The sequence below is a fragment of the Trachypithecus francoisi genome, unplaced genomic scaffold, assembly GCF_009764315.1.
Source record: "Trachypithecus francoisi isolate TF-2019V2 unplaced genomic scaffold, Tfra_2.0 Lachesis_group4, whole genome shotgun sequence".
NCBI classification, from domain to species: domain Eukaryota; kingdom Metazoa; phylum Chordata; class Mammalia; order Primates; family Cercopithecidae; genus Trachypithecus; species Trachypithecus francoisi.
Window position 1 is genome coordinate 72598072 of NW_022681469.1, and position 25130 is coordinate 72623201.

The following is a 25130-nucleotide window of genomic DNA, read 5'->3' on the forward strand; positions in this document are numbered from 1 at the left end:
TGTGTATACTCCACAATTTGTTTATCCATTCATCTGTTGATAGACACTTGGGTTGTTTCCCCCTTTTAGCTGTTGCGAATAATACCGTGAATGTTGGTGTACAAGTTTGAATCCTTGCTTCCAGTTCTTTCATACCTTAGAATGAAATTGCTGAATCCTATGGTAATTCTAAGTTTTTTATGAGGAGTCACCGAATTATTTTTCACAGCAACTGCATCAGCATTTACATTTCTATCAGCAGTGCACAAGAGTTCCAGTCTTTGCACATCCACACCAAAACCTTCTTTTTTTAATAATCACTATTTTAACAAATATGAAGTATAATCAATACATTCTTAATTACCTCTTAGTTTGTAAAACTACATGAGTCAGTTGGTGTATCATCTTCTTTTTTTTTTTTTTTTTGAGACGGAGTCTTGCTCTGTCGCCGGGTCTGGAGTGCAGTGGCCGGATCTCAGCTCACTGCAAGCTCCGCCTCCCGGGTTTACGCCATTCTCCTGCCTCAGCCTCCCGAGTAGCTGGGACCACAGGCGCCCGCCACCTCGCCCGGCTAGTTTTTTGTATTTTTAGTAGAGACGGGGTTTCACCGTGTTAGCCAGGATGGTCTTGATCTCCTGACCTCGTGATCCGCCTGTCTCGGCCTCCCAAAGTGCTGGGATTACAGGCTTCAGCCACCGCGCCCGGCCAGTTGGTGTATCTTCTTAACACACTTAACCTTTTTTTATTCTTTTTCCTCGAAATGGGGTCTTGCTCTGTCGCCTAGGCTGGACTGCAGTGGCATGATCTCAGCTCACTGCAGCCTCTGCCTCCCAGACTCAAGTGATTCTCATACCTCAGCCTCCCAAGTAGCTGGGACTTACAGGCGTGAGCCACCCCTCCCTGCCCAAGGTTAACCTTTGTAAATGAAATCTTTTAAAATAGCACTGATGGTGATGACATCACTTCCAGATTGGGTTGTTCCCTCCTCCGAATAATATTTTATCATTGACTGGAATAATTACCTTTGTTCTATACAATATAGCATCATCTTGAATTAAAATGGCGGTTTGTCAAGGCTTTAGGCTCGTTTTAGTGTTTGACTTCTTAAATAGCTATGGAAAGAATATAAAATAGAGTTACAAATGATAAATTGATGTTTTTAATTATTTAAATCAAAATTTCCCAAATTCCAATAAAAGTAAGTTGAGTTACCCTAGCTGTTACCTGGAGATGCAGAGGTAAAATTCACTACAATAATTTGACTTAAAACAGTGTTTTTCAAACTTTAAAATGAAGAAGGTTCATTTGGTAATTTTGATAAAATATAGATTCTAATCTAAATCTCATGGGGCCTGTTCTTCTGCATGTCTAAAAAGCTGCTCAGGGCCGGGCGCGGTGGCTCAAGCCTGTAATCCCAGCACTTTGGGAGGCCGAGACGGGCGGATCACGAGGTCAGGAGATCGAGACCATCCTGGCTAACATGGTGAAACCCCGTCTCTACTAAAAAATACAAAAAACTAGCCGGGCGACATGGCGGGCGCCTGTAGTCCCAGCTGCTTGGGAGGCTGAGGCAGGAGAATGGCGTAAACCCAGGAGGCGGAGCTTGCAGTGAGCTGAGATCCGGCCACTGCACTCCAGCCTGGGCGGCAGAGCGAGACTCCGTCTCAAAAAAAAAAAAAAAAAAAGCTGCTCAGTAATGGCCAGGAATACACCTTTGAATAACAAGAATTTAAAATATTAATGAGGATAAAACGTAATTTGATCAAATGTTTTAAAGCTCTGAAGGCTTGCAGGTCTAAGTTATAAAATTAATTTAGAACTTTTGAAATATGTAAATGAATGTACTGATTTTTTTTTTTTAACTGGTCTAATGGTATCAAGCTTTGGAATCTCATTTTTAATGCCTCCATTGAAATACTCCATCTCTCATTAATCACCATGTCTTAGCTTTTTCAACTTTAAAATTGGAAGAATACTTTCTACTTTTTTTTTTTTTTTTTGAGACGGAGTTTCGCTCTTGTTGCCCAGGCTGGAGTGCAATGGTGCGATCTCAGCTCACTGCAACCTCCGCCTCCTGGGTTCAAGCGATTCTCCTGTGTCAGCCTCCTGAGTAGCTGGGATTACAGGCATGTGCCACCACGCCCTACTAATTTTTTGTATTTTTAATAGAGATGGGGTTTCACCATATTGGCCAGGCTGGTCTCGAACTCCTGACCTCAGGTGATCCACCCACCTTGGCCTCCCAAAGTACTGGGATTACAGGCATGAGCCACCACGCCCAACCTCTACACACTTTTTTTTTTTTTTTGCCTTGATGTTGATGAAGAATATTTTAAAATTGTCTTTTCTATGTTTATTTTTTTTAGGGAGTGCCTTGGTGAAGCACATGAGCCTTGTGACTGCCAAACATGGAAGAATTGGCTGCAAAAAGTAACCGAAATGAAACCAGAAGAACGTAAGGAATTTTAGATTGCTTTGCTACATATTTCCTGATAGCATTCAAAAGATAATGTGGTCATATCTTTTTTAGTCTTTAAGAGGTTTTCACATTTGTTAATGCTAGCGCTCTCCTGTTTAACATCACGGTCCCTTTGACTAACTTCCTTTTGGAAATAATAGAGTTTTGGCAAGGAGGAATCAGGGACAAGTTCCATGTTTCTAACAGACTTACTTTCCAGCTGAAGATAAACAGGGTAAATGGGGGTCACATTTAATCCTCCTCCCATATCCCTTTTCTTTTATCCTAGGGTGAGCCAACCAGTTGTTCTGTACTTTGTGGGAAGTAGTATATGATCTGTAGTGAGAGTGAGCTTCTCATATCCCTGAAAGCTTCCAATGAAGGATACGGCAAGTTAATTTCTTGCTGTTGTGTAGTTCTATAGATTTACTGATGTTAAATACCATATAGATAAGGATTGTCACTGAGACTTCTATAAATACATTATCTCTGTTAATCATCACAGAAATGATACAAGGGTGATGTTAGTAATCCTGTTTTACAGAGGAAAACTAATGCTTAGATTGGGTTGAATGACACAGGGCATGTGCCTTGTGAACAGAATGGGTTAGAATCTCTGAGGGGACTCCTTTTTAAAGCCTTCCTAATAGCAGTTCCCACATTTAACAGATAAATCTATCTGCTTTGCAATAATTTCCCATCTTCTAAAGTGTTTTATGACAACTGTTTTCTCTCAAAAAATGTAAGTGAAATTTAATTAGTTCTGGTCTTTAAAAAAAAAAAAAAAAAAGACTGAGATAATGGTGTTAGCTTGAGGTGTCACAAGTCAGGATCAAGAATTCACCCAATAAATCTACACACTTATAGGGGCCAGGTGCAGGGGCTCACGCTTGTAATCCCAGCACTTTGGGAGGCCAAGGCAGGTGGATCACAAGGTCAAGAGATGGAGACCATCCTGGCCAACATGATGAAACCCCATCTCTACTAAAAATAAAAAAATTAGCTGGGCGTGGTGGCGTGTGCCTGTAGTCCCAGCTACTTGGGAGGCTGAGGCAGGAGAATTGCTTGAACCTGGGAGGTGGAGGTTACAGTGAGCCAAGATTGCGCCACTGCACTCCAGCCTGGTGAAAGAGTGAGACTGACTCCGTCTCAAAACAAGAAAAAAAAATCTACACTTATGTGAGCAAAGCACATAATAAAGATGATGCCAGACTTCAGGGCATGCAGAGGCTAGAGGGAAGCAGTCAGACATTACGGTATCATATGATAACTGATATAGTTGAGTAAAGATGAGAGTCCAGAAACAATAATGATAAACTCAGGTTGGGGGAAGAAAGGGTATCAAAGAATCTTGAAGGCAGTGAGCTGTGAATTGGATTTTAGCATCTCTGCCTTTTAGTAGGTAATTACTGTCAGCAACTGAAGTGGCATTGGGAGAGACTGCCTGACGGCCATCATACTTTACAGGCTTGTATTATATCAGGGAATTTACCACTGCCTGAGGGCTGATCCTCAGCATTTTAGATCTACAAGGTTCATTTTGTCCACTGACTCAGGGTTATTCTGACCCATGGAGAAGAGACTACTGTATAAACCAAAATGCCACTTATTAGTTGATAATGAGGGAGATCCCTTTCACTTGTTGAGATGGCTTCATGTCCATTATCAGGAGCAAAGAGAAGTGGATAATCTTTGGATATTTTATAGTGAAGCCTGATTAAACATTCTTGTCCTGTTCATGCATTGTTTAGTCAACAGATTTTTTAAGCCAGGCGCGATGGCTCACATCTGTAATCCCAGCATTTTGGGAGGCCGAGGCAGGTGGATCACTTGAGGTCAGGAGTTCAAGACCATCCTGGCCAACATGGTGAAACCCCATCTCTACTAAAAATACAAAAATTAGTCCAGCATGGTGGTGTGCACCTGTAATACCAGCTACTCAGGAGGCTGAGGCAGGAGAATCACTTGAACCCGGGAGGTGGAGGTTTCATTGAGCCGAATTGCCCCCCGTACTCCAGCCTGGGTGCCAGAGCAAGACTCCATCTAAAAAAAAAAAAAAAAAAAAAAATGCCTTTATAGATTATGTTTGTTCCCCAGATTCATTGTACTAGCCATTGCTCTTCATACCCACCCATTTCCCCTATTCTCCTGATATGTATGGGTGTGTATATGCATTTGTCTTCCATAAATAGATTCATACCATTACCCTGCAACACCTTTAGGTGTGACAAAACAATTGGAATTTGCTTTATTTTCTTGCTTCTGGCAGCTAGAAATATTTATATTTCTGTTATGAACGGCTTGCTATTGGCCACCTACCTACATTTCTTTATACATTTCTTTAAGAACTTAAGGTTAAGGTCCATAGGAGAAACTTGCAAAGAGATGAGGCTAGAAAGGTAGGTGTTGCCAGATTGTGAGTGTTATTGCCAAATTGTTTGAATTTATCCTCCTAATAGAATAAGCCATAAAGTGTGTTATTTAAGTAGAGAAGTGGTAGTATCAGAAAAGTTATTTTTGTCAAGATAACTGATGAGTATGAAGGGTGAATTGAAGAAAAGATAGACTAAAGGTAGGAAGGTGAATTTTTAGTTTGGGTCAGATGGTAAATTAGGCCATTAGTGAAACAGGAAACTCAGATAAACAAGTAACTTTTCAGGGAAAATAATGAGTTTTGGTGTGGACATTCTGAACTTGAAGTACTTACAGAACATATGTGTGGAGATGTCCTGTGGAATTTTATAAGTGTTCGTCTGAAACTCAGAAAAGATGCTAAGAAACTTAGGAATAAATTGTTGATTTTAAATGTTATCTTCGCTCTTTAATTAACGTATATTGAGTGCTGTTTTATGTTAGAATACAAAAATAAGATGCCCTCTATGCTCTTGAAGTTTATATATTAGAGAGGCAACTGTATACAAAACTAAGGAAAAATATGTTTTGAATGTGAGAGAATGTTGTTCATGTATGTGATAACTTTTAGGGCAGGGGAGGGACAAAGAAGGAGGAGGCCAGTTATCTATGGGAGAGGGTTAGGAAACACTTTCTAAAAGAATTGATGCTTAAGCTGCATGTTGAAAGCTGATAGATGCTCTTCACATAAACCAGAATAGGAAAGACTTTCCAGGCATAGGGTGAAGTGGCATTGTGAAGTAGCGTGGCATATTCAAGGACTGCAAATAATTCTTACAACCAGTTTAGTGGTGCACTGAGAGATGAGACTGTGCAGACAGGAATCCAAATCAAGCATTGGGCACAAAGAGGTGGTTATGCACAATGCTAGGAAATCTGACCTTATCCTGAGACACTGAAAAGGAGTTTTAAGTAGGAGAGTGGTGAATGAAGCAGCTTACTTACAAAGATCACCCAGGCAGATGTATGGATGATGAAATGGAGAGTATTGAGAAACTAGGTAAGAATGTTAGTTCTGAGACAACTTCAGAATGGCCAGGTGAGAGGATATGAAGGCTTAAGATGGGTAATTCAGGTGGGAAGGGGCATACACAGGAGAGTTATAAGATATATTACCTTTTAAACCTTAAGTAGCAAACTTTGTGTGCCTGCTAGTTGCCTAAAAGATTTAATGTACCATAAGAAGTAATTAGTCTAGCATATTATTCAATTCTTGAGTAGAAAATGCCCAGCAATGTTTGAAATATAAAGCAAGTACTTTTCTTTTATTTTCCCCCAAACCTCCCACCCCAGCCTCCGAGGTGAGTTAGCATCTCCACAGCTGTCTAGATCCTGGGTCCTGGGAGCTCGGGGTGAATACTAATCTCCTTGTGGGCACTAAACGACACACTGACCCTCTCAAAGTGCTACTATCCTGTGGCATCAAATAGCTTCGTACATCACTTTCCCAGTCTTTTATCCCCAAGTCTGATCTATTACCCTGAAAGAACTGTTCGTCTTTAAAGGTTGCAACTGTAAGAACAGATCACTTACTAGGTGACTGCTGATCATTCACTCAAGCAGTCTCAAACTATGGGTATGATCTTTTAGGTTTATGTAGTCCTTTCTGGTAGAACAAATCCCAGGTGTCTTCAGTCTTTTGTATCCTATCATGTTTTCAAACATTCTTCCATCTTTCCAAATCAAAACCAACTTTGGGGTTTCTTCCCACAATTCTTTAAGTTCATTATAATTTTCTGTTTTGCCTGTGGTCTAATTAGACTAATACGTCTCCCTACTTGCCTTTAATTCACAAATTACCCCGATTTTACAGAGAGAGATACCAAGGCCAAGAGAAACAAAAATGCCCTGCCACACAGCAAATCCATCTCACATCTGGTATCAGAACACAGAAAAACTCTTTAAAGCAAGTATTTTTAAATTGATGGCTATTTTTAGTTATCTCTTACCATATTAAAATTGGATGAATCATTCCATACCCACAGATAAGTTTTTGCTAGGGAACGGGGGAAGGAGAATGGACTGGCTAGTGAGAACAGATTATGGGTGGGACTGTGAAAAAATGACCTTCCACATGATAATGATCCTGATACTAAGAGGAGGAAAGAAATAGAAAAGCTAGAAAATGGTATACATGGTATATACATGGTTACTTCTGATGGCCAGAGATAGGGAGATCCCAAAGGGGGTTTTGATTTGGAAAGATGAAAGAGTGTTTGAAAACATGAGAGGAGACAAAAGACTGAAGACACCTGAGGTTTGTTCTACCAGAGAAGAAACCAAGCCAAGGCTGCAGAGAAAGTCCCAGTTGTTAAGAAAAGGCTAGGAATTTTCTCCCTCTACTGATTTGTGTCTTCCACACTGAAAGATGGTGACCAGTAATGGCCACTTATGTTTATGAAATTTGGGGTGAGGATTAAAGTGAACAATAATTGGCCAACTGTAATACTAAAGTAGAACCCCATCATTAAATATACAAAAATGATATTTCAAAAAGGAAAAATATGATTAGGTACTATGTTAAGTTTATGTATTACTTTGGATCATAGCATTTTTACTTTGGATTTTATGCAAAAAAAAAAAAAAAGGCGTAAGCATGTTTAACCAAATTTGTAGTTTCATGAAATAGTTTTCTTCTTTATGCCCAGTTTTCCAAAGTCTTTGAATTATGAGACTCAGGATGAGAAAATCTAATTAATGAGAAAAAAGTATTTGAAAATATTTTGAAATCAATTCAAGGAATTAATTTCATATAAAGATTTAAATAGTGTTAAGCGCTGATATTGCCTCTGTTGTGTCTAATTAGAGCAAGAAGCAGGAATGGTTATATTTTTTATGAAATGGTTAATTTATACATTTTTCAGACCAGTATTTTTCATGGGACATACTCAATAAATTGAATTCAAATTGTATTATTTAAAAATTCAGTCTTTGACTAGGTGCAGTGGTTTATGCCTGTAATCCCAGCACTTTGGGAGGCCGAGGCAAGAGGATCACTTGAGGCTCAGAGTTCAAGACAAACCTGGGCAACACACCTGCCTCTCCAAAAAATTAAAAACTTAGCCAGGCATAGTGGCACATGCCTATAGTCCTAGCTACTTGGGAAGCTGAGGTAGGAGGATCTCTTGAGCCCAGAAGTTGAAGGCTACAGTGAGCTATGATTGCACCACTGCATTCCAGTCTGGATAATAGAGTGAATCTCTATTTCTAAAAAAAATTAAAAATAAAAATTCAATTTTTTTTTTTTTTTTTGAGACGGAGTCTCGCTCTGTCACCCAGGCTGGAGTGCTGTGGCGCGATCTCGGCTCACTGCAAGCTCCGCCTCCCGGGTTTACGCCATTCTCCTGCCTCAGCCTCCCGAGTAGCTGGGACTACAGGCGCCCGCCACCTCGCCCGGCTAGTTTTTTTTTTTGTATTTTTTAGTAGAGACGGGGTTTGACCGTGTTAGCCAGGATGGTCTCGATCTCTTGACCTCGTGATCCACCCGTCTCGGCCTCCCAAAGTGCTGGGATTACAGGCTTGAGCCACCGCGCCCGGCCAAAAATTCAATTTTTAAAAGCAACTGTTTTCACATGCATACATGTTGATTCTATTAATAGATCTTAGATTTTGTGATATTCTAATACTTTATTATGAAGTTAATACATTTTAGAAAGAGACCTAAGCACACTAGATTATTAAGAAAGAACATCAGTATATAATAAGAGCTGTAACTGAAGTGAAGAGTTTGAAAGTCAGTAGAGGTGAAAAAAAATCTCACCCGATAGATTGAAGGTAGATACAGTGTTGTTGATGTTAAGAACAGTATGTATAAGGTGGATGCAGTGGCTTATGCCTATAATCCCAGTACTTTGAGAGGCCAACACAGGCAGATCACTTCAGGTCAGGAGTTCGAGACCAGCCTGGTCAACATGGTGAAACCCTGTCTCTACTAAAAATAAAAATAAATCAGCCAGGTGTGGTGGCAGGCACCGTTAGTCCCAACTACTTGGGAGGTTGAGGCACGAGAATCACTTGAACCCAGGAGGCAGAGGTTGCAGTGAGCTGAGATCGTACCATTGCACCCCAGCCTGGGCAACAGTACAAGACTCCATCTCAAAAAAAAAAAAAAAAAAAAAAAAAAATGTATGTATAAGGGATAGATGTGTAGAATAAGCATGTTCAGAGAATTGGAAATAAAGATCTTTTTTCCAGCACGAGTTTTTATCATAGTAATAGTTGGTTATTCTCTGAACATGATTTACTTCATGCAGTTCACTAAAATGCAGTTAGGAGATCACATTCTCTCCAAGGGCGGAAGAAAAAACTATTATGTTGCAGGCCACACTGCTGCTTTGTTTTAATGGCTTTGTGCTTTCTTTATTATAACAATGGACAATAAGAGTCATAAGAATATGTTAGTGCCTCTGAGCTAACAATAACGTTGATGCTAAAGGAAGAAGAAAGGCCACTGCTTTTAACAAAAATTAGATGTTTAAATGTGAAGTGTACTTAAATGATTAGGTATTATAGCAATACCCTTTGTAAGTGGAATTGCCTCCACAGCTTGACCTTGTTAGCTCTAAATGTACTAAGTTCCTACTGAAACTCCTGTCACCCACCAAATTATCTGATAATTCTTTCCACCAACAGCTTAATCAAACCATCTTCTACCAAGTGTGTTCAGAACTGGAGTAAAGTCTGATCAGTTCATTACTGCTGTTTCTCTTTGCTGTGTGAAGTTAAAAACCAATACTTTTATAGTCCAACAGTAGCTGCTGTTCTGTTGTTAATATAAACTTAAGTAGACAAGCTCTTGGGGTTCTGTATTGCTAGGCTCCATCAGAGGACTGCTTCTGGTGCTCAGCCCTTCCATTCCATACACAGAGCCACTTCCCAGGGGTCAGTGAACCCAAACCTTTGTCCCCCTTCCCTCCCCAGGGGCTTATATCTAGGGGTTGGGTAACTTTTCTTTTTGAATTTCAAAATGCAAAGGGTCTGATTTCTCCCCTGCTTTGACAGTAGAGCCAACCATTTACCCCTCCACCCTTCTGAAAGTGTTGGCATGTAAACAAAGCTTTGATTAGATGGGCCACTTTCAGTGATTCTAAAATGATTTTCTGGCATCTCTTTGAGTAAAGAAAATGTAGGGCTTCTCAGTGCACTTAGAGTTAAAAAAGAAAAGAAAACAAAACCAACTTGATTGCTGACATTCTTGCAGGAAAAAAATTTTTAATTATGCATCTGGAACTCTGTAGCCCCTAACTCTCCATGGAGGGGAGAGGGAAGTTTATAAAATGTAAAATTTAGAATCTTTAAAAACCATGACATTCCTTAAGATTGTAGATCTCAAATTATAGTAAAATAACTTGAGTTTAAGAAAATGAAGAGTATAAGTTCGATTAGGGATGGAGGGTGAGAGGAGCTTGCCAGATGGGCCATATCATAATGGGCTTTATATTCTTTGCAAAAGCAGTTGGATTTTATCTTGTAGTCAGTGGGGAGCAAATTAAAAGATTTTTAAGCAGTGTGTATTCTAAAAAGATCACTGTGGGTTGGGTGGCTGGCAGGGGATTGGAGGATGAAGAAAAGTTTGTTAATGGGGGCAAATATAGAGTTAGACAGAAGACAGTATTTTTTATATTTCAGAATAACTAGAAGGGAGGACTTGAAATGATACCAACACATAGAAATGATAATTACTCAAGGTGATGGGTACTTCAGATGTCCTAACTTATTACACATTCTATGCATGTTACAGTCACATCTACCTCATACATATGTAAAATATTTTGTGTCAATAAAAGAAAAACACATGGAGAGATTTTTTAAAAAATCACTGTACAAGCAGTGTAGTTGGAGGTGGGCCCTTGAAGAAACTGGGGAGATAGTTGATTTTCTATGCTTTAGTTGTCTAGGCAAGAGGTATGAAGGACCCTACCTTAAAGCATAAGAACTGGGAATGGAGAGGAACCAGATATGATAGAGAAAGAGGGTGTAATAAATGAGATGCTTAGTTTTAGACATGTCACATTGAATTAATTTTAAGTTTATCCAGAATACTCATGGATAAAAAAGATGTTGATATTTTTTGCTTTTTACTATAGTAAAGAGTTTCTGATAATTATATTTGCGCCTGGCCTGTTAAGTAAATTATCGTCTAAAGTAACTGTTCTTTCTGTAATTTTCTTTGATACAATAGTCATTTTAAATGGAGTAATATGTTGCTTTTTAAAAAAAAAAAAAAAAAAACTTTTTTGTGTATGTTGTTTTTGGTCCCAGTTTATTTGGGAACAAGTTTATGTAGAAATTGCCCTTAAACCAGGTTTCATGAATAGGTCTTTTGGAATAGAGTTCCTTATCTTGTAATTAGGCTACTCAAAATGAAGAAGTTTAAAAACGTTGCCACAGACAATGATCGGAAAATAAATATTTTATTAAAATTGAGAGCCTGCAGAGAAAAGTCTGGAGGGTTTTTCCCCCCAGAAGTTGTACAATAAATCATTTATTTTTGTGTTTGTGCTTAATATCCCGAAGTTGTGGGAGTTAGTGAAGCCTACGAGGATGCGGCCAATTGTCTCTGGTTATTAACTAACTCCAAGCCTTGTGCCAACTGTAAGTCTCCAATACAGAAGAATGAAGGCTGCAATCACATGCAGTGTGCTAAGGTAAGAAGTTAAAGAGGATTTTTCATGCTTTGCATTTGGAATCTTAATTTAGTTTGATTGTCATTCCAAAGGATAAATTATTTGAGGGGGCTGGTACAGTGGCTCTTGCCTATAATCCCAGCACTTCAAGAGGTTGAGGCAGGAGGATCACTTGAGGCCAGGGGTTCAAGACCAGCCTGAGCAAAGTAACAAAACCCCAAAAACCCCATCTCTACAGAAACAAAAACAAAAACAACAGGTAAGGGTAAGAATCTGTGGTATTCAACCAGAAGATCAGAAATTCATGAATCCTTCCTTGCTAGTCACCTTCCCCACTGAGAGTCTTGAGTCTGTGTGTGTGTGTGTGTGTGTGTGTATGTGTGTGTATGTGTGTTATCCAATGATTAACAAAGTGCTGCCTTATATAGATCTCTTGTGAAGCTGGTTTTGGAGCATATGGCTTAGACTCAAGGCCCAAACTAGGCCCAAATCCAGTCCATATACTGTCTCCATACAGTTGGCCCTCTGTATCCATGAGTTTCATATTGTTGGGTTCTGCATTCATGGATTCAGCCTACCATGGATCAAAAATACTTAGGGAAAAAAATTGCATCTGTATCGAACATGTACAGATTTTTTTTCTTGTAATTATTCCCTAAACAATGCAATATGACAACTATTTACATAGCATATACATTGTAAGATATTATAAGTAATCTAGAGATTATTTAAAGTATACTAGAGGATGCAAATAATATACCACTTTATATCGGGGACTTGATTATTCTCAGATTTTGGTGTTTGCAGGAGGTCCTGAAACCAATCCTCTGTGGATACCAGGGAACACCTGTATATAGATGTCTGTATAATACAAGAACCCAAAGCAATGGCCAGAGTTTAGGACTGCTAATAAAACAATCAATAAAATAAGTAACTCTTTATTATATTGAAAATGAAAATGCCAACAAAGATTCACTTGGCTGAAAAATACATAATATAAATGATTAATGTTAGAGGTCAAAAGGCTAGATAGAATAACTACCCTCTTTAATTACTTGTACAGGAAGAAACAGCAGTGTGTTTAAAACAACTATGCTGGTATATTATTAATAACATTTTATTATTAATAACCTACCTACATTTATGAACTTTTTTTGGTTTAAAATTATAATGATATTCTGATTTTTTTTGCTTTACCATTGGAAATGTCATCTATGTATAAAATGATTATTTAAAGTTATTGAGAGGAAAATGTATTTTTTCTCCTAATTTAAACATGAAGGAAATTTAAATGGTTAAGATTCCAGTAAAATATAATAATATCTTCTAGGTATTACTTGATTTTTAACTTTGAAGTTTAATGATTATTACTATACTTGCAAAAGAATGGCAGGTACAAAATGATTTTTATAAGTCTGTATTACTGTAAAATTAACATAAATGAATTGGCTTAGCGAGGCAGTAATAATGATTCTCTAAGAGGCAGGAAGAAAAACCTAGGGCAGTGTTGTGAGGAAAATATTCGAAAGTGTTATTTATTGTTCAGCTGAGGATCCAGCCAAAATTATTTCATCTATTTGCGATCTTATCTCCAAAGAGAATGTTAGACCAATATCCCTGATGAACATCGATGCAAAAATCCTCAATAAAATACCGGCAAACCAAATCCAGCAGCACATCAAAAAACTTATGCAGCAAGATCAAGTTGGCTTCATCCCTGGGATGCAAGGCTGGTTCAACATACGCAAATCAATAAACGTAAACCATCACATAAACAGAACCAAAGACAAAAACCACATGATTATCTTAATAGATGCAGAAAAGGACTTTGACAAAATTCAACAGCCCTTCATGCTAAAAACTCAATAAACTAGGTATTGATGGAATGTATCTCAAAATAATAAGAGCTGTTTATGACAAACCCACAGCCAGTATCGTACTGAGTGAGCAAAAACTGGAAGCATTCCCTTTGAAAACTGGCACAAGACAGGGATGCCGTCTCTCACCACTCCTATTCAACATAGTGTTGGAAGTTCTGGCGAGAGCAATCAGGCAAGAGAAAGAAATAAAGGGGATTCAATTAGGAAAAGAGGAAGTCACATTGTCCCTGTTTGCAGATGACATGATTGTATATTTAGAAAACCCCGTGTTTTCAGCCCAATATCTCCTTAAGCTGATAAGCAACTTCAGCAAAGTCTCAGGATAAAAAATCAGTGTGCAAAAATCACAGGCATTCCTATACACCAATAACAGACAAACAGAGAGCCAAATCATGAGTGAACCCCCATTCACAATTGCTTCAAAGAGAATAAAATACCTAGGAATCCAACTTACAAGGAATATAAAGGACCTCTTCAAGGAGAACTACAAACCGCTGCTCAACCACGTAAAAGAGTACACAAACAAATGGAAGAACATTCCATGCTCGTGGATAGGAAGAATGAATATTGTGAAAATGTCCATACTGCCCAAGGTAATTTATAAATTCAATGCCATTCCCATCAGGCTACCATTGACTTTCTTCACAGAATTGGAAAAAACTACTTTAAAGTTCATATGGAACCAAAACAGAGCCCACATTGCCAAGAAATCCTAAGCAAAAACAACAAAGCTGGAGGCATCACACTACCTGACTTCAAACTATACTACAAGGCTACAGTAACCAAAACAGCATGGTACTGGTACCAAAACAGAGATATAGACCAATGGAACAGAACAGAGGTCTCAGAAATAACACCACACATCTACAACCATCTGATCTTTGACAAAACTGACAAAAATAAGAAATGGGAAAAGGACTTCCCGTTTAATAAATGGTGCAGGGGAAGCTGGCTAGCCGTATGTAGAAAGCTGAAACTGGATCCCTTCCTTACACCTTATAAAAAATTAATTCAAGATGGATTAAAGACTTAAATGTTAGACCTAAAGCCATAAAACCCTGAAAGAAAACCTAGGCAGTACCATTCAGGACATAGGCATGGGCAAGGACTTCATGACTAAAACACCAAAAGCAATGGCAACAAAAGCCAAAATAGTCAAATGGGATCAAATTAAACTAAAGAGCTTCTGCACAGCAAAAGAAACTACCATCAGAGTGAACAGGCAACTCTCAGAATGGGAGAAAATTTTTGCAATCTACCCATCTGACAAGGGACTAATATCCAGAATCTACAGAGAACTCAAACAAATTGACAAGAAAAAAATAACCCCATCAAAAAGTGGGCAGAGGATATGAACAGACACTTCTCAAAAGACATTTATGCAGCCAACAGACACATGAAAAAAATGCTCATCATCACTGGTCATCAGAGAAATGCAAATCAAAACCACAATGAGATACCATCTCACACCAGATAGAATGGCCATCATTAAAAAGTCAGGAAACAACAGGTGCTGGAGAGGATGCAGAAAAATAGGAACACTTTTACACAGTTGGTGGGAGCGTAAACTAGTTCAACCATTGTGGAAGAGACAGTGTGGCGATTCTCAAGGATCTAGAACTAGAAATACCATTTGACTCAGTGATCCCAATACTGGGTATATACCCTAAGGATTATAAATCATGCCACTATAAAGACACATGCACTTGTATGTTTATTGCGGCACTATTCACAATAGCAAAGACTTGGAGCCAACCCAAATGCCTATCAATGATAGACTGGATTAAGAAAATGTGGCAGATATACACCATGGAATAGTATGCAGCCATAAAAAAGGATGAGTCCATGTCCTCTGTAGCCACATGGATGAAGCTGGAAACCATCATTCTGAGCAAACTATCACAAGGACAGAAAACCAAACACTGCGTGTTCTTACTCATAGGTGGGAACTGAACAATGAGAACACTTGGACATAGGGCGGGGAACATCACATATCGGGTCCTGTTGTGGGGTGGAAGGATGGGGGAAGGATAGCATTAGGAGAAATACCTAATGTAAATGACGAGTTAATGGGTGCAGCAAACCAACACAGCACATGTATACATATGTGACAAACCTGCACATTGTGCACATGTACCCTAGAACTTAATGTATAATAAAGAAAATAAAATAAAATAAAAAATAAACCATAAAGAGTACCTGAAGACAACAGAATGGGAAGATCTTTTTAACTGACTCAAAATCCATAAGCATAAAAAAGGATGTGTTTTCATACTGAATGCTCATATTTTTGGCACTGTCTGATAATTATGGTAATTCCGTGAAATTTACATTAAAATGGGAAACCGTTTTTACATCAGCTATTCCACTTAGAGGTCTTTTAAGCGTAGTTCTGGTTTCAAAACCAATTTGTCAGTATTGCCAGAAGTTTTTCAAATAGACTGGTAGAGCTTTATATACCAGTGTCAGATTAGAATGCACTTAAAAATGAAACACTTGCATCTGATATTATTTGGAAAGAATATCTTATTGATATTTTTAATGATTCATTGTGATTACTTCATAATATTATGCTTTACATTTTAATATATCCCTATAAATAATAATTTTAAACTATCCCCACATCTTTCCATAATGCAGATAATGTCTCCAGAGGAAACATGAGAAAGAGGTCATGTCTTTGAGAAGATTTGTTGCTGGTCGCACAAACACAATTATTTAATCTTTACAGATTAGTTGGCTATAAAGCAGAAAATAATTTGCATATTAATATGGGGAGATGTTTTCATCTGTGTTTTCTTTTGAAGTGCAAGTATGACTTTTGCTGGATTTGCCTTGAAGAGTGGAAAAAACATAGTTCTTCCACTGGAGGTTATTACAGATGTACTCGCTATGAAGTCATTCAGCACGTGGAGGAGCAATCCAAGGAAATGACTGTGGAGGTAAAGAGAACCAATTAAGCCAAGACATCTCTCTAAGCCGCTCATTGCTACTGGAGTTATTTTGCATTTCTTTGTCCTTTTTCATCTTAATAAGGTATTAAATTGAATATACTTTATAGTAGCCTTTAATTTCAACAAAATAGCTCTATAAACTTAAGAGCTTTTTCCCTTTTACATTTTCCTTTTTTTAATTTTGGTGAAGATACGTATGTAAAGTCTGATATATCCCAGCCTACCTCTGTAAATACTTAAAAACAATTTTAACATTAATATCAACAATGCAATATTACATTATAGTGTAGAGCAAGTGTCTTAGTCTGCTCAGCTGCCATAGAAAATACTACAGACTGGATGGCTTAACAGAAATTTATTTCTCACAGTTCTAGAGGTTGTGAAGTCCAAGGTCAAGGTGCTGGCCAATTTGGTTCTTGATGAGGGTGCTCTTCTTGGTTTGCAGACAGCCACCCTCTCACTATTTCCTTAGGTGGCCAGAAAGGACAGAGAGACCTCTGGTGCCCCTTCCTCTTCTTATAAGGGTACTAGCCCTATCAGAATAGGGCCCACCCTGATGACCTTATTTAAGCTTTATCACCTTCTTACAGGTCCTGTCTTCAAATACAGTCACATTGGGGGTAGGGCTTCAAAATATGAATTTTAGGGGGAATACCATTAGTCCATAGCAAAAAGCCATATAATAAAACATTGAAGGCCGAGCACAGTGTTTCATGCTTTTCATCCCAGCACTTTTGGGAGGCCAAGGCAGGCGGATCATTTGAGGTCAGGAGTTGAAAACCAGCCTGGCCAACATAGTAAAACCCCATCTGTACTAAAAATACAAAAATTACCCAGGCATGGTGGTGGGCTCCTGTAATCCCAGCTACTCAGGAGGCTGAGACGGGAAAATCACTTGAACCCAGGAGGCAAGGTTTGTGTGAGCTCAGATTGCACCTCTGCACTCCAGTGTGGGTGACACAGCGAGACTCCGTCTCAAAAAAATATATATATATTGTTTTCTGTCAAGAAAATAATTCACAAATCTGAATGCACTATACCTATCACTAAGAAAACTTTTAAATGATTCCCCCAAAAAACTATTTTAGTAGCTACTAGTTTTTATAAAAGTCATTTGTGGACTTTTGCTTTCTAGGCTGAGAAAAAACACAAACGATTTCAGGAACTTGACAGATTTATGCACTATTATACAAGATTTAAAAACCACGAGCATAGTTATCAGGTATGTCCCAAATAATTTCAAATGAGCTGACCCATACTGTTATGAATAAATAAAGAGAATGGTTTACATTCTTTATTTCTATTCCTTTAGCTAGAACAACGCCTTCTTAAAACAGCCAAAGAAAAGATGGAACAATTGAGCAGAGCTCTCAAAGAAAGTAAGTTATAAGTTGTATGTGTGATAATTAATATAAAATATCTTTCCATGCTTGTTGCTTCACTAGTAGGTTAGGCCCTGAAAGGAATGCATTATGTCCATTAGCTTGTTCTGGTACTGTTTTGAGTTCTTTGAAGCCCTGAGTGCAGCTTAGGAGATGAGGTCTCTGTGATTGGATTTTCTACCCAGCACTTAGCCTTCTCCTCTTGATGCAGCCTGTGCTGTTAAGAGATAAAAACACTTTATGATTTTGCTTACTCTGTGTCACTGCTGATGCTCTACAATGTTAGGAAAAGTGGATGGGTCCTAAAGGACATCACTGACTTAGAGGAGCAAGATACACATGCTACCCAATTGTGAGGTAACTGAATACCCAAAAATTATTGAGAAAATTTAGCAGAGTGCCTAAGGATGTGGAAGTCAATAACAGTTTGCAGAGAAATCATTTCACTGGTAAATAATGAACATTGGGGTCAAAAAGCAAAGCCATGAGGTGGAGCTAACGTGTGAGTCCTAAATTATAAGTTTTATAAGAATATTCCAAAATATGAATTGAGTATTGATAGCATCATTAGAATATAATAACCCACAATGACCACACAGAGTGCAGGTTCTGTTATTTTTGTTTTAAAAAGTCACCTTTTAAAAATAATAGCTTACATATGAAAAGTACATTTTAAGGTGAAAAATGTGATGTTATACTTGGGTTGCTCCAGTTTATCAAAATAATGAATATTAAAATCCTTTCCATTAGGATAATTCCCTAGTCAAGACAATACCATAAGTTAAATGGAGTGGGGAAGAATATGTTAATAGCAGTATAGCCTGCTTGTTAATTATTAGTTCTTGGACTTCATTAAAGATATAACTGTATTAGGCAATATCAAACTCTTAAAGTATTGTCCACAGTATAAATTGAGAGGAAAAAAATCCTCACAAGTCATATAGCTCTTCAGCAGGGATTTTTGTCTGGTCACTAATGCATCCCTAGTGCTTCCAGCTGTGCCTGACACTTAACAATATTCAATATTTGTAGATGTGAATTATTGCTTCTATTCAGCATTCTGGAGGTTCCAGGCAGCATAACAAATTAGCGGAAAAAAACAAAAAGGTACAGCAATTGAAAAGGAAGAAGCAAAACTTCACACATTTCTCACATATGTCAGAATCGCAGGGTAGTCTGTATGTCAGTTTGTGTACACACACTGAATTTCTTTTTACAGGCATCCAAAATAATCTGATTTTCTAAAGTATTTGTAAACTTAGATTCTCGTGCTTAATTTCTGGTTTTTATTTTTTGTTTTTTTTCGGTTAAGCAAAAACCTAGACTGTTATAATGATATTCTTAGAACAAAAAGTCTCAGATGTTAACGCAATTTCGTCTTCCATCTTCCTCATTCTTCCTCCCCTTCTTTCTTTCTCTGGAGTTTTTTATTAACTAGGATTAGTTGTCTAGTTGTTTGCCAGAATGTTGTATCTTTTTCCTTACAGTATTGATTTTACATAATTAGGCTCTTTTTATAAGCAACTTAGAAAAGGCATTTGTTCTCATTGTTACGCAGGGAAATTCTGCTAGGGATAATCTGAAAAAGTAAAGCCTAGAACCTTTTGGTTGACCTAAAGCTAGATTTGCTTACCAATGGAGTGAGACCAGAATCCAAGATGAGTATGTGCATTCCTTTACGAATACCATCAGTGCTCCTGGGCTGCTGGGGCATATACTTCTTTTATAAACACATACATGTCACACATGAGTATTTTATGTAGTTTTTTAGTTTGGTTCAAATAAGTATTTTCAGACAGTTACTTAAAACAGTTTTTGTCCTAATGATCCTTCTTTTTTCTTTTTTCAGAAAAATCATTGTTTAATTAATATTACAAATGGCATATTTGCAAAAACAAATTCACTGTGCCTCAATTACTTTTTAGCTGAAGGAGGCTGTCCAGATACCACTTTCATTGAAGATGCAGTTCATGTGCTCTTAAAAACTCGGCGCATTCTCAAGTGTTCTTATCCATATGGATTTTTCTTGGAACCTAAAAGCACAAAGAAAGAAATTTTCGAACTAATGCAAGTAAGATATTTTTTAATTACATTTAAATAGCAGCAGTTATTACGAAATACAGAGTTTTTCCTTTTTCAAACCACTTATTTTATTTCATGTGGACATGATTAGTAAAACAATTTTCTTTTAATTTTTTAAATGGTTTTTAAATAAAGGAAAAGTTACCACTAATAAATTGAAATTTTCTTTCTGTTTAAATTTGTCACTCTGCAGGTCTGAATGAGTTATGAGTGATGCAAACATTTCCTATAGCATTTTTGTCTTTGTTTTAAACTGGTTGAAGTTTGAAATCAGGCATATTTCTAATTATGTAATTAAGAATTTTATCATCAAAGATGAAACAACCCACATTACCTACAAGATGAGAAAGTTGCTGTTTACCAGTTTATTTTTTAAATACAACTGAAAAAGTTACAGTATTTAAAAAACAAAAACACCTAAGCCAGTTAGCATCACTATAGCTAAATAACTTCATTGTACATTTTTCTTTTGAAGCCACTAAACTTTCTCCTGTTACATGACAGTTCATGTCATCCCTTGAACTGTCCTTTGCTAATTTATATCCTACATTTCCATCAAGGATCAGTACTCATTTTCTCCATACAGCCTTCCAGACTTGACCCCGATCACTGTCGTCTTGCCTTAATTCAGATTCCTTCAGCACTTTTATATAGTCTGCACTATGGCATCGTGCATTTGCTTGTATGGTGCATTGAAATGTATTAGTTTTTTTTCACATAGACAGATTATAAATTCCTTGTAAACAGCTGCTCTACTCACTGCTTCTTTGTAATCTATACCAATTTCATTTCTATAAATGCCTATCAAATAAGTGCTTTTTTAAAATTTCACATGATTTTATATATAATCCTTCTTTCTCTTTCATAATCTAGAAAACATGTACAAAATAGAAAATACATTACATAGGAAGTTATTTCAAAATTTGAACTAGTTTCTTACTTCAAAAGAGTTAGATTTAACTGAGAAACCACATAGACTCTGGATTTGCTATTGATTAATCTGTGAAGCCTGTGATCTTTTTTTTTCTCTGCTTACTATAGACAGACCTAGAAATGGTCACTGAAGACCTTGCCCAGAAAGTCAATAGGCCTTACCTTCGCACACCCCGCCACAAGATCATCAAAGCAGCATGCCTTGTACAGCAGAAGAGGCAAGAATTCCTGGCGTCTGTGGCTCGGGGAGTAGCTCCTGCAGACTCACCAGAAGCTCCAAGGCGCAGGTAAGAAGGATGTACACTGGAAGTCATCCTGGCTCCAGCCACAAATGCCAGCAGTTTTATTTTTTATCCAACTAGGGTTCATATTCTTGGAAAGTATTTACACCTGAAATATGGATAGCTCATAAAAGTATGTTAACTTTTTTTGGTGATTTTTTTTTTTTTTCCTCCGTGCTATTTCTGTTTTTCTTGTTATTTTTTGTTTATCGTTGTGTAGCTCCTTAGACTAAATTAACCTAGGTTAATTTCACATTTCAGGTGAACTCATAATTAAGAGTATTCTAATGTATTATTTCAAATATGTAATATATATAGTGATTTGATAGTTATAAATATCTTATGATGTAGAATTTGGAAACTTTGCCAGCTTGTTATGGTCATATTTGTATTTTTGTATTAAGAAGTTGTGAAGGAAAGAGAAATTTGATATTTGTAGTTATTCAAGTGATAAACTCATCCACTAAAGATCACTTGAGTTGTGGTTGTTTTATTTTACATACTCATACTAATTCTGTAAATTGAAGCATACTTTCCTATTTATAATAATTATAAGCATTAAACATTCCTTTGGCACTATTTTACATAAATTCCTTTGATCCTATTTTTATGTAATATTTATGAGTAAATATTTACTTGTAAAATAAAAATAGAAGCAGTTATAAAATACTTTGTTATAACATGGTAATTTTTATTTTTTGATCATTTTACAGAAACATAAAAACAGAATTTGAAAGAAATAATGAAATTATCATTTTAATTCTGTTTTAATAGTTGATCTACTTTGGTTAAGCAAGTTCCAACAGAGGAATTTAAAGTAATGTTCAAAGGGCAAGGATCTGATTGTATATACTTTGTAGTACTGATATTAAATCAAATGGTATGTCTAATTTCTTTGTAGCTTTGCTGGTGGAACATGGGATTGGGAATATTTAGGATTTGCATCACCAGAGGTAATTGTTTTATGGGGTTTTTGTTTTTGTATTTTTTCTTACTGCAATCGTGCTTGCATTTGCATCCTTATCTATTCTAAATCCTACTGAGATTATCAGCAGCGCTCTCTTTCTTTTGTAACAAAAATCCTTGACAGCCTACATTTAGCTATTTATGTGGTATTGGTATATCATCACATTGTTAAATGCATTACTCTTTTATTGTTTTCAATTACTGAATAGTCAGAATTAAGGCAAATTTACAATATACATTTTTGGAAAATATCTTCTAATTTGTTAATAGAGAGACAGTTTATTACAAATGCATTTCTAGTCATCATATTGTTTTAGTCTAAAACTATTAAAAATATAAAAGAACAGTCCATTTTTAAGGTTAATGCAACAAGCTAAGGGAATTGATTTATAATCAGTTGCTAAAGTGGAAAACTTGACATTAATAATGTGTATGCATAAAGAAATGCTTTGCTTAGTTGCTTTCTGCTTATCTTCAAGACTTTCACACTCTTCTTATTTTTTTGTTGTCATTATTAATATACCGTTTTAAAATACAGAAGGTCTAAATTACTAACACTACAGATAGCAGTTGTGGCAAATAAAAATAAGACAGAGTGAAACTCTTAATCACATAGCTGTTTTCTGAGATTTAAATTGCCACTGTCACTGTTGAGTCTGATTTTAAAATGGTTTTAGCAATTCTCTCTACTCCTTTCTCTCCATCTTTGCTCTTTTTTAAACAGTATTTGATGCCTATAATATGATAACCCTTCAACTTAATTTTTGGAAGGGTACAGAACAAATGAGGAGAACTTTGTAATGTATAACCCATTTGTTACCTGCAGTTGAAAGACAATGAAATTGATTATTATCCAGGCATGACTGTGGCTTGTTTAAATCAGATACTTTCTCTTTTCAGCTGCTGAAGATACTTGCAATCACCTGTGGCTTTTGTATTGGTAGATACATCCAAGAAAATATTGACTTGAAAAAAATGGTGCTTAGAGCCCTGATCTGGACATTTTCAATTCACTTAAATTATTTTTAAAATTGTGATATATTAATGAAATTTTTATTTTAAAACTAATTATGAACCTTTATCTGATCCTGCATTTATTATTTCTATGTTTTAATACATTTACAGCTTCGGGGATATTGTGGAAAACTTCCACATAAAAGGAAGAATAAGCAAACTGAAATTAGAAAAAAAATACTAATGATTTCTGTGTTTTAAGGTAGAAACACTATTTAGCAAAAATAAATAGAACCTTCATCAGTGTATTCACAAGCATGTATGTGTATCATCGTGCAGCTTCTGGCTCTGACAGAAACTTAAGGAATCATGAAATATTTGTCCTTGAATATTGAGGGCCTACTAATATGACTGACTTTATTTTTTATGAATTGATAATTTTTTAGAAATTATTTACTTTTAGTTTTCTTTAGTTTTTGACACATTGAAACACTAGGCTTTTACATAAACCTTATTGCAGATATAAAGAATTACTATACATTGTGAGACTTTCAAATTCTGCATATGTATGACTATTGAGTAACTGCCAGAGTTATATTTTTGAAAAATAGCTCTTTGCCTTAATAGTGAGGGAAAAAACAAGGTTACCAACTTCAGTAGACTTAGATTGAATTTATATTTTTTTCAGTGAAGTTAATTTCATTGTACTCTTTTCAATTTAACTTGAGTCTGGCAAGCATAAAGGTTTGTTTTATGCTACTTTAAAGGCAGTGGAGCTCAGTGGAAATAGCATAAAGTCTGAGGAACACCTGAATTCAAGTTCTAAGTGTAACTTATTAGATCCTAGGCTATATTCTTTCTTAATTTCTCATCTTTACAACGTGGATGGTGATACCCCATGGAAGTTCTAGGATTAAAGCATCTCATTAAGCCACTGACAAAATTGTTGCAATTATTACTTAAAACAGCTCCTTACAGCCTCTCCCTCTGTAAATCTTAGAACATTTTAGTCTTCTCTGTATCCTTAACATTCTCAAACCATTTGGAGTATACTGACTAAACCCTTTTAATATACATTCTTGAAGATCTTAGGAATCCTTGGAAATTTTCAGATAAATTTTATGAGAACAATATATTTAAGCCTGTTGCATCATGAGAGAATGCCATCTGAGATATACAAGTTTCTTTTGCAGTTGCTTTTAAATGGTTTCATTTTCCTAAATTGGAAATATGTATAGTCTATGGTCAGTAATAGTTTAATGCATAACTTTGTGCCATTATCAAGTTTACAAAGTCAGCAAATTATCCCTAATATAAACCTTGAATTGAGATAAAATTTTCATACCATCTTTGTCTAAGAAATGTACCTGGTGTTCCTCACTGGTCTGTTGAGCCTTGATGACACTTAATAAGTCATCAGTTTGAGATCATGGGCCTCTAGGAAAAGAGGAAATGATGCCCCATCTCAGCAACGCGTTTTAAAGAACCTGTATAAACCTTCAGGGCACTTGGAGTATCTTTCATTTATTAGTTTCTAACCTAACAGGATGCCTCCCACTTATTTTCTTTTCTTTTTTTTTTTTGAGACGGAGTCTCGCTCTGTCGCCCAGGCTGGAGTGCAGTGGCCGGATCTCAGCTCACTTTAAGCTCCGCCTCCCAGGTTCACGCCATTCTCCTGCCTCAGCCTCCCGAGTAGCTGGGACTACAGGCACCTGCCACCTCGCCCGGCTAGTTTTTTGTATTTTTCTTTTATTTTTAGTAGAGACGGGGTTTCACCATGTTAGCCAGGATGGTCTCGATCTCCTGACCTCGTGATCCACCCTTCTCGGCCTCCCAAAGTGCTGGGATTACAGGCTTTAGCCACCGCGCCCAGCCCAGGATGCCTCCCACTTCTTAAGAGTCCAACTACTTATATAAATGAAGAAGTTTAAATAAATGTCACCAGAGTGGTATGATGTGAAAGTTTTATTTGTGATACAAAATTTGTCTTCGCCTACTCCTAGTACTTTCACAATATAAGCATATTGAATATTCTAGAGTAACCAGGATAATCATAAAGTTGAGTATCTTAGTGTTTATCATGGAAAAACACCATAATGATTCTCTAAATTAGCCTTTTTATGTTGGTATCGGGTACCCTGGCCTCCTCTCTTCTCTTCCCTTCTCTTTTATTCTCTTCCCTTCTGTCACATTTATACCCAGGTAATAGCAGATGGTCCCAGG

At 36.9% G+C, this 25130-nt stretch overlaps 1 protein-coding gene across 5 annotated transcripts in view; it reads left to right on the forward strand.

Moving 5' to 3' along the window:
* The window catches only part of ANKIB1 (ankyrin repeat and IBR domain containing 1), a 171081-nt gene that overhangs the window by 139450 nt on the left and 6501 nt on the right, over positions 1-25130 (forward strand). For all 5 annotated transcript variants that reach the window (XM_033194801.1, XM_033194805.1, XM_033194804.1 and 2 more), the window contains 8 exons: positions 2346-2434; positions 11366-11496; positions 16163-16297; positions 17445-17531; positions 17622-17688; positions 19617-19762; positions 20815-20993; positions 21889-21940. In XM_033194801.1, coding sequence (XP_033050692.1) covers positions 2346-2434; positions 11366-11496; positions 16163-16297; positions 17445-17531; positions 17622-17688; positions 19617-19762; positions 20815-20993; positions 21889-21940 — 886 coding nt within the window. The remainder of the gene's footprint in view (positions 1-2345; positions 2435-11365; positions 11497-16162; positions 16298-17444; positions 17532-17621; positions 17689-19616; positions 19763-20814; positions 20994-21888; positions 21941-25130) is intronic.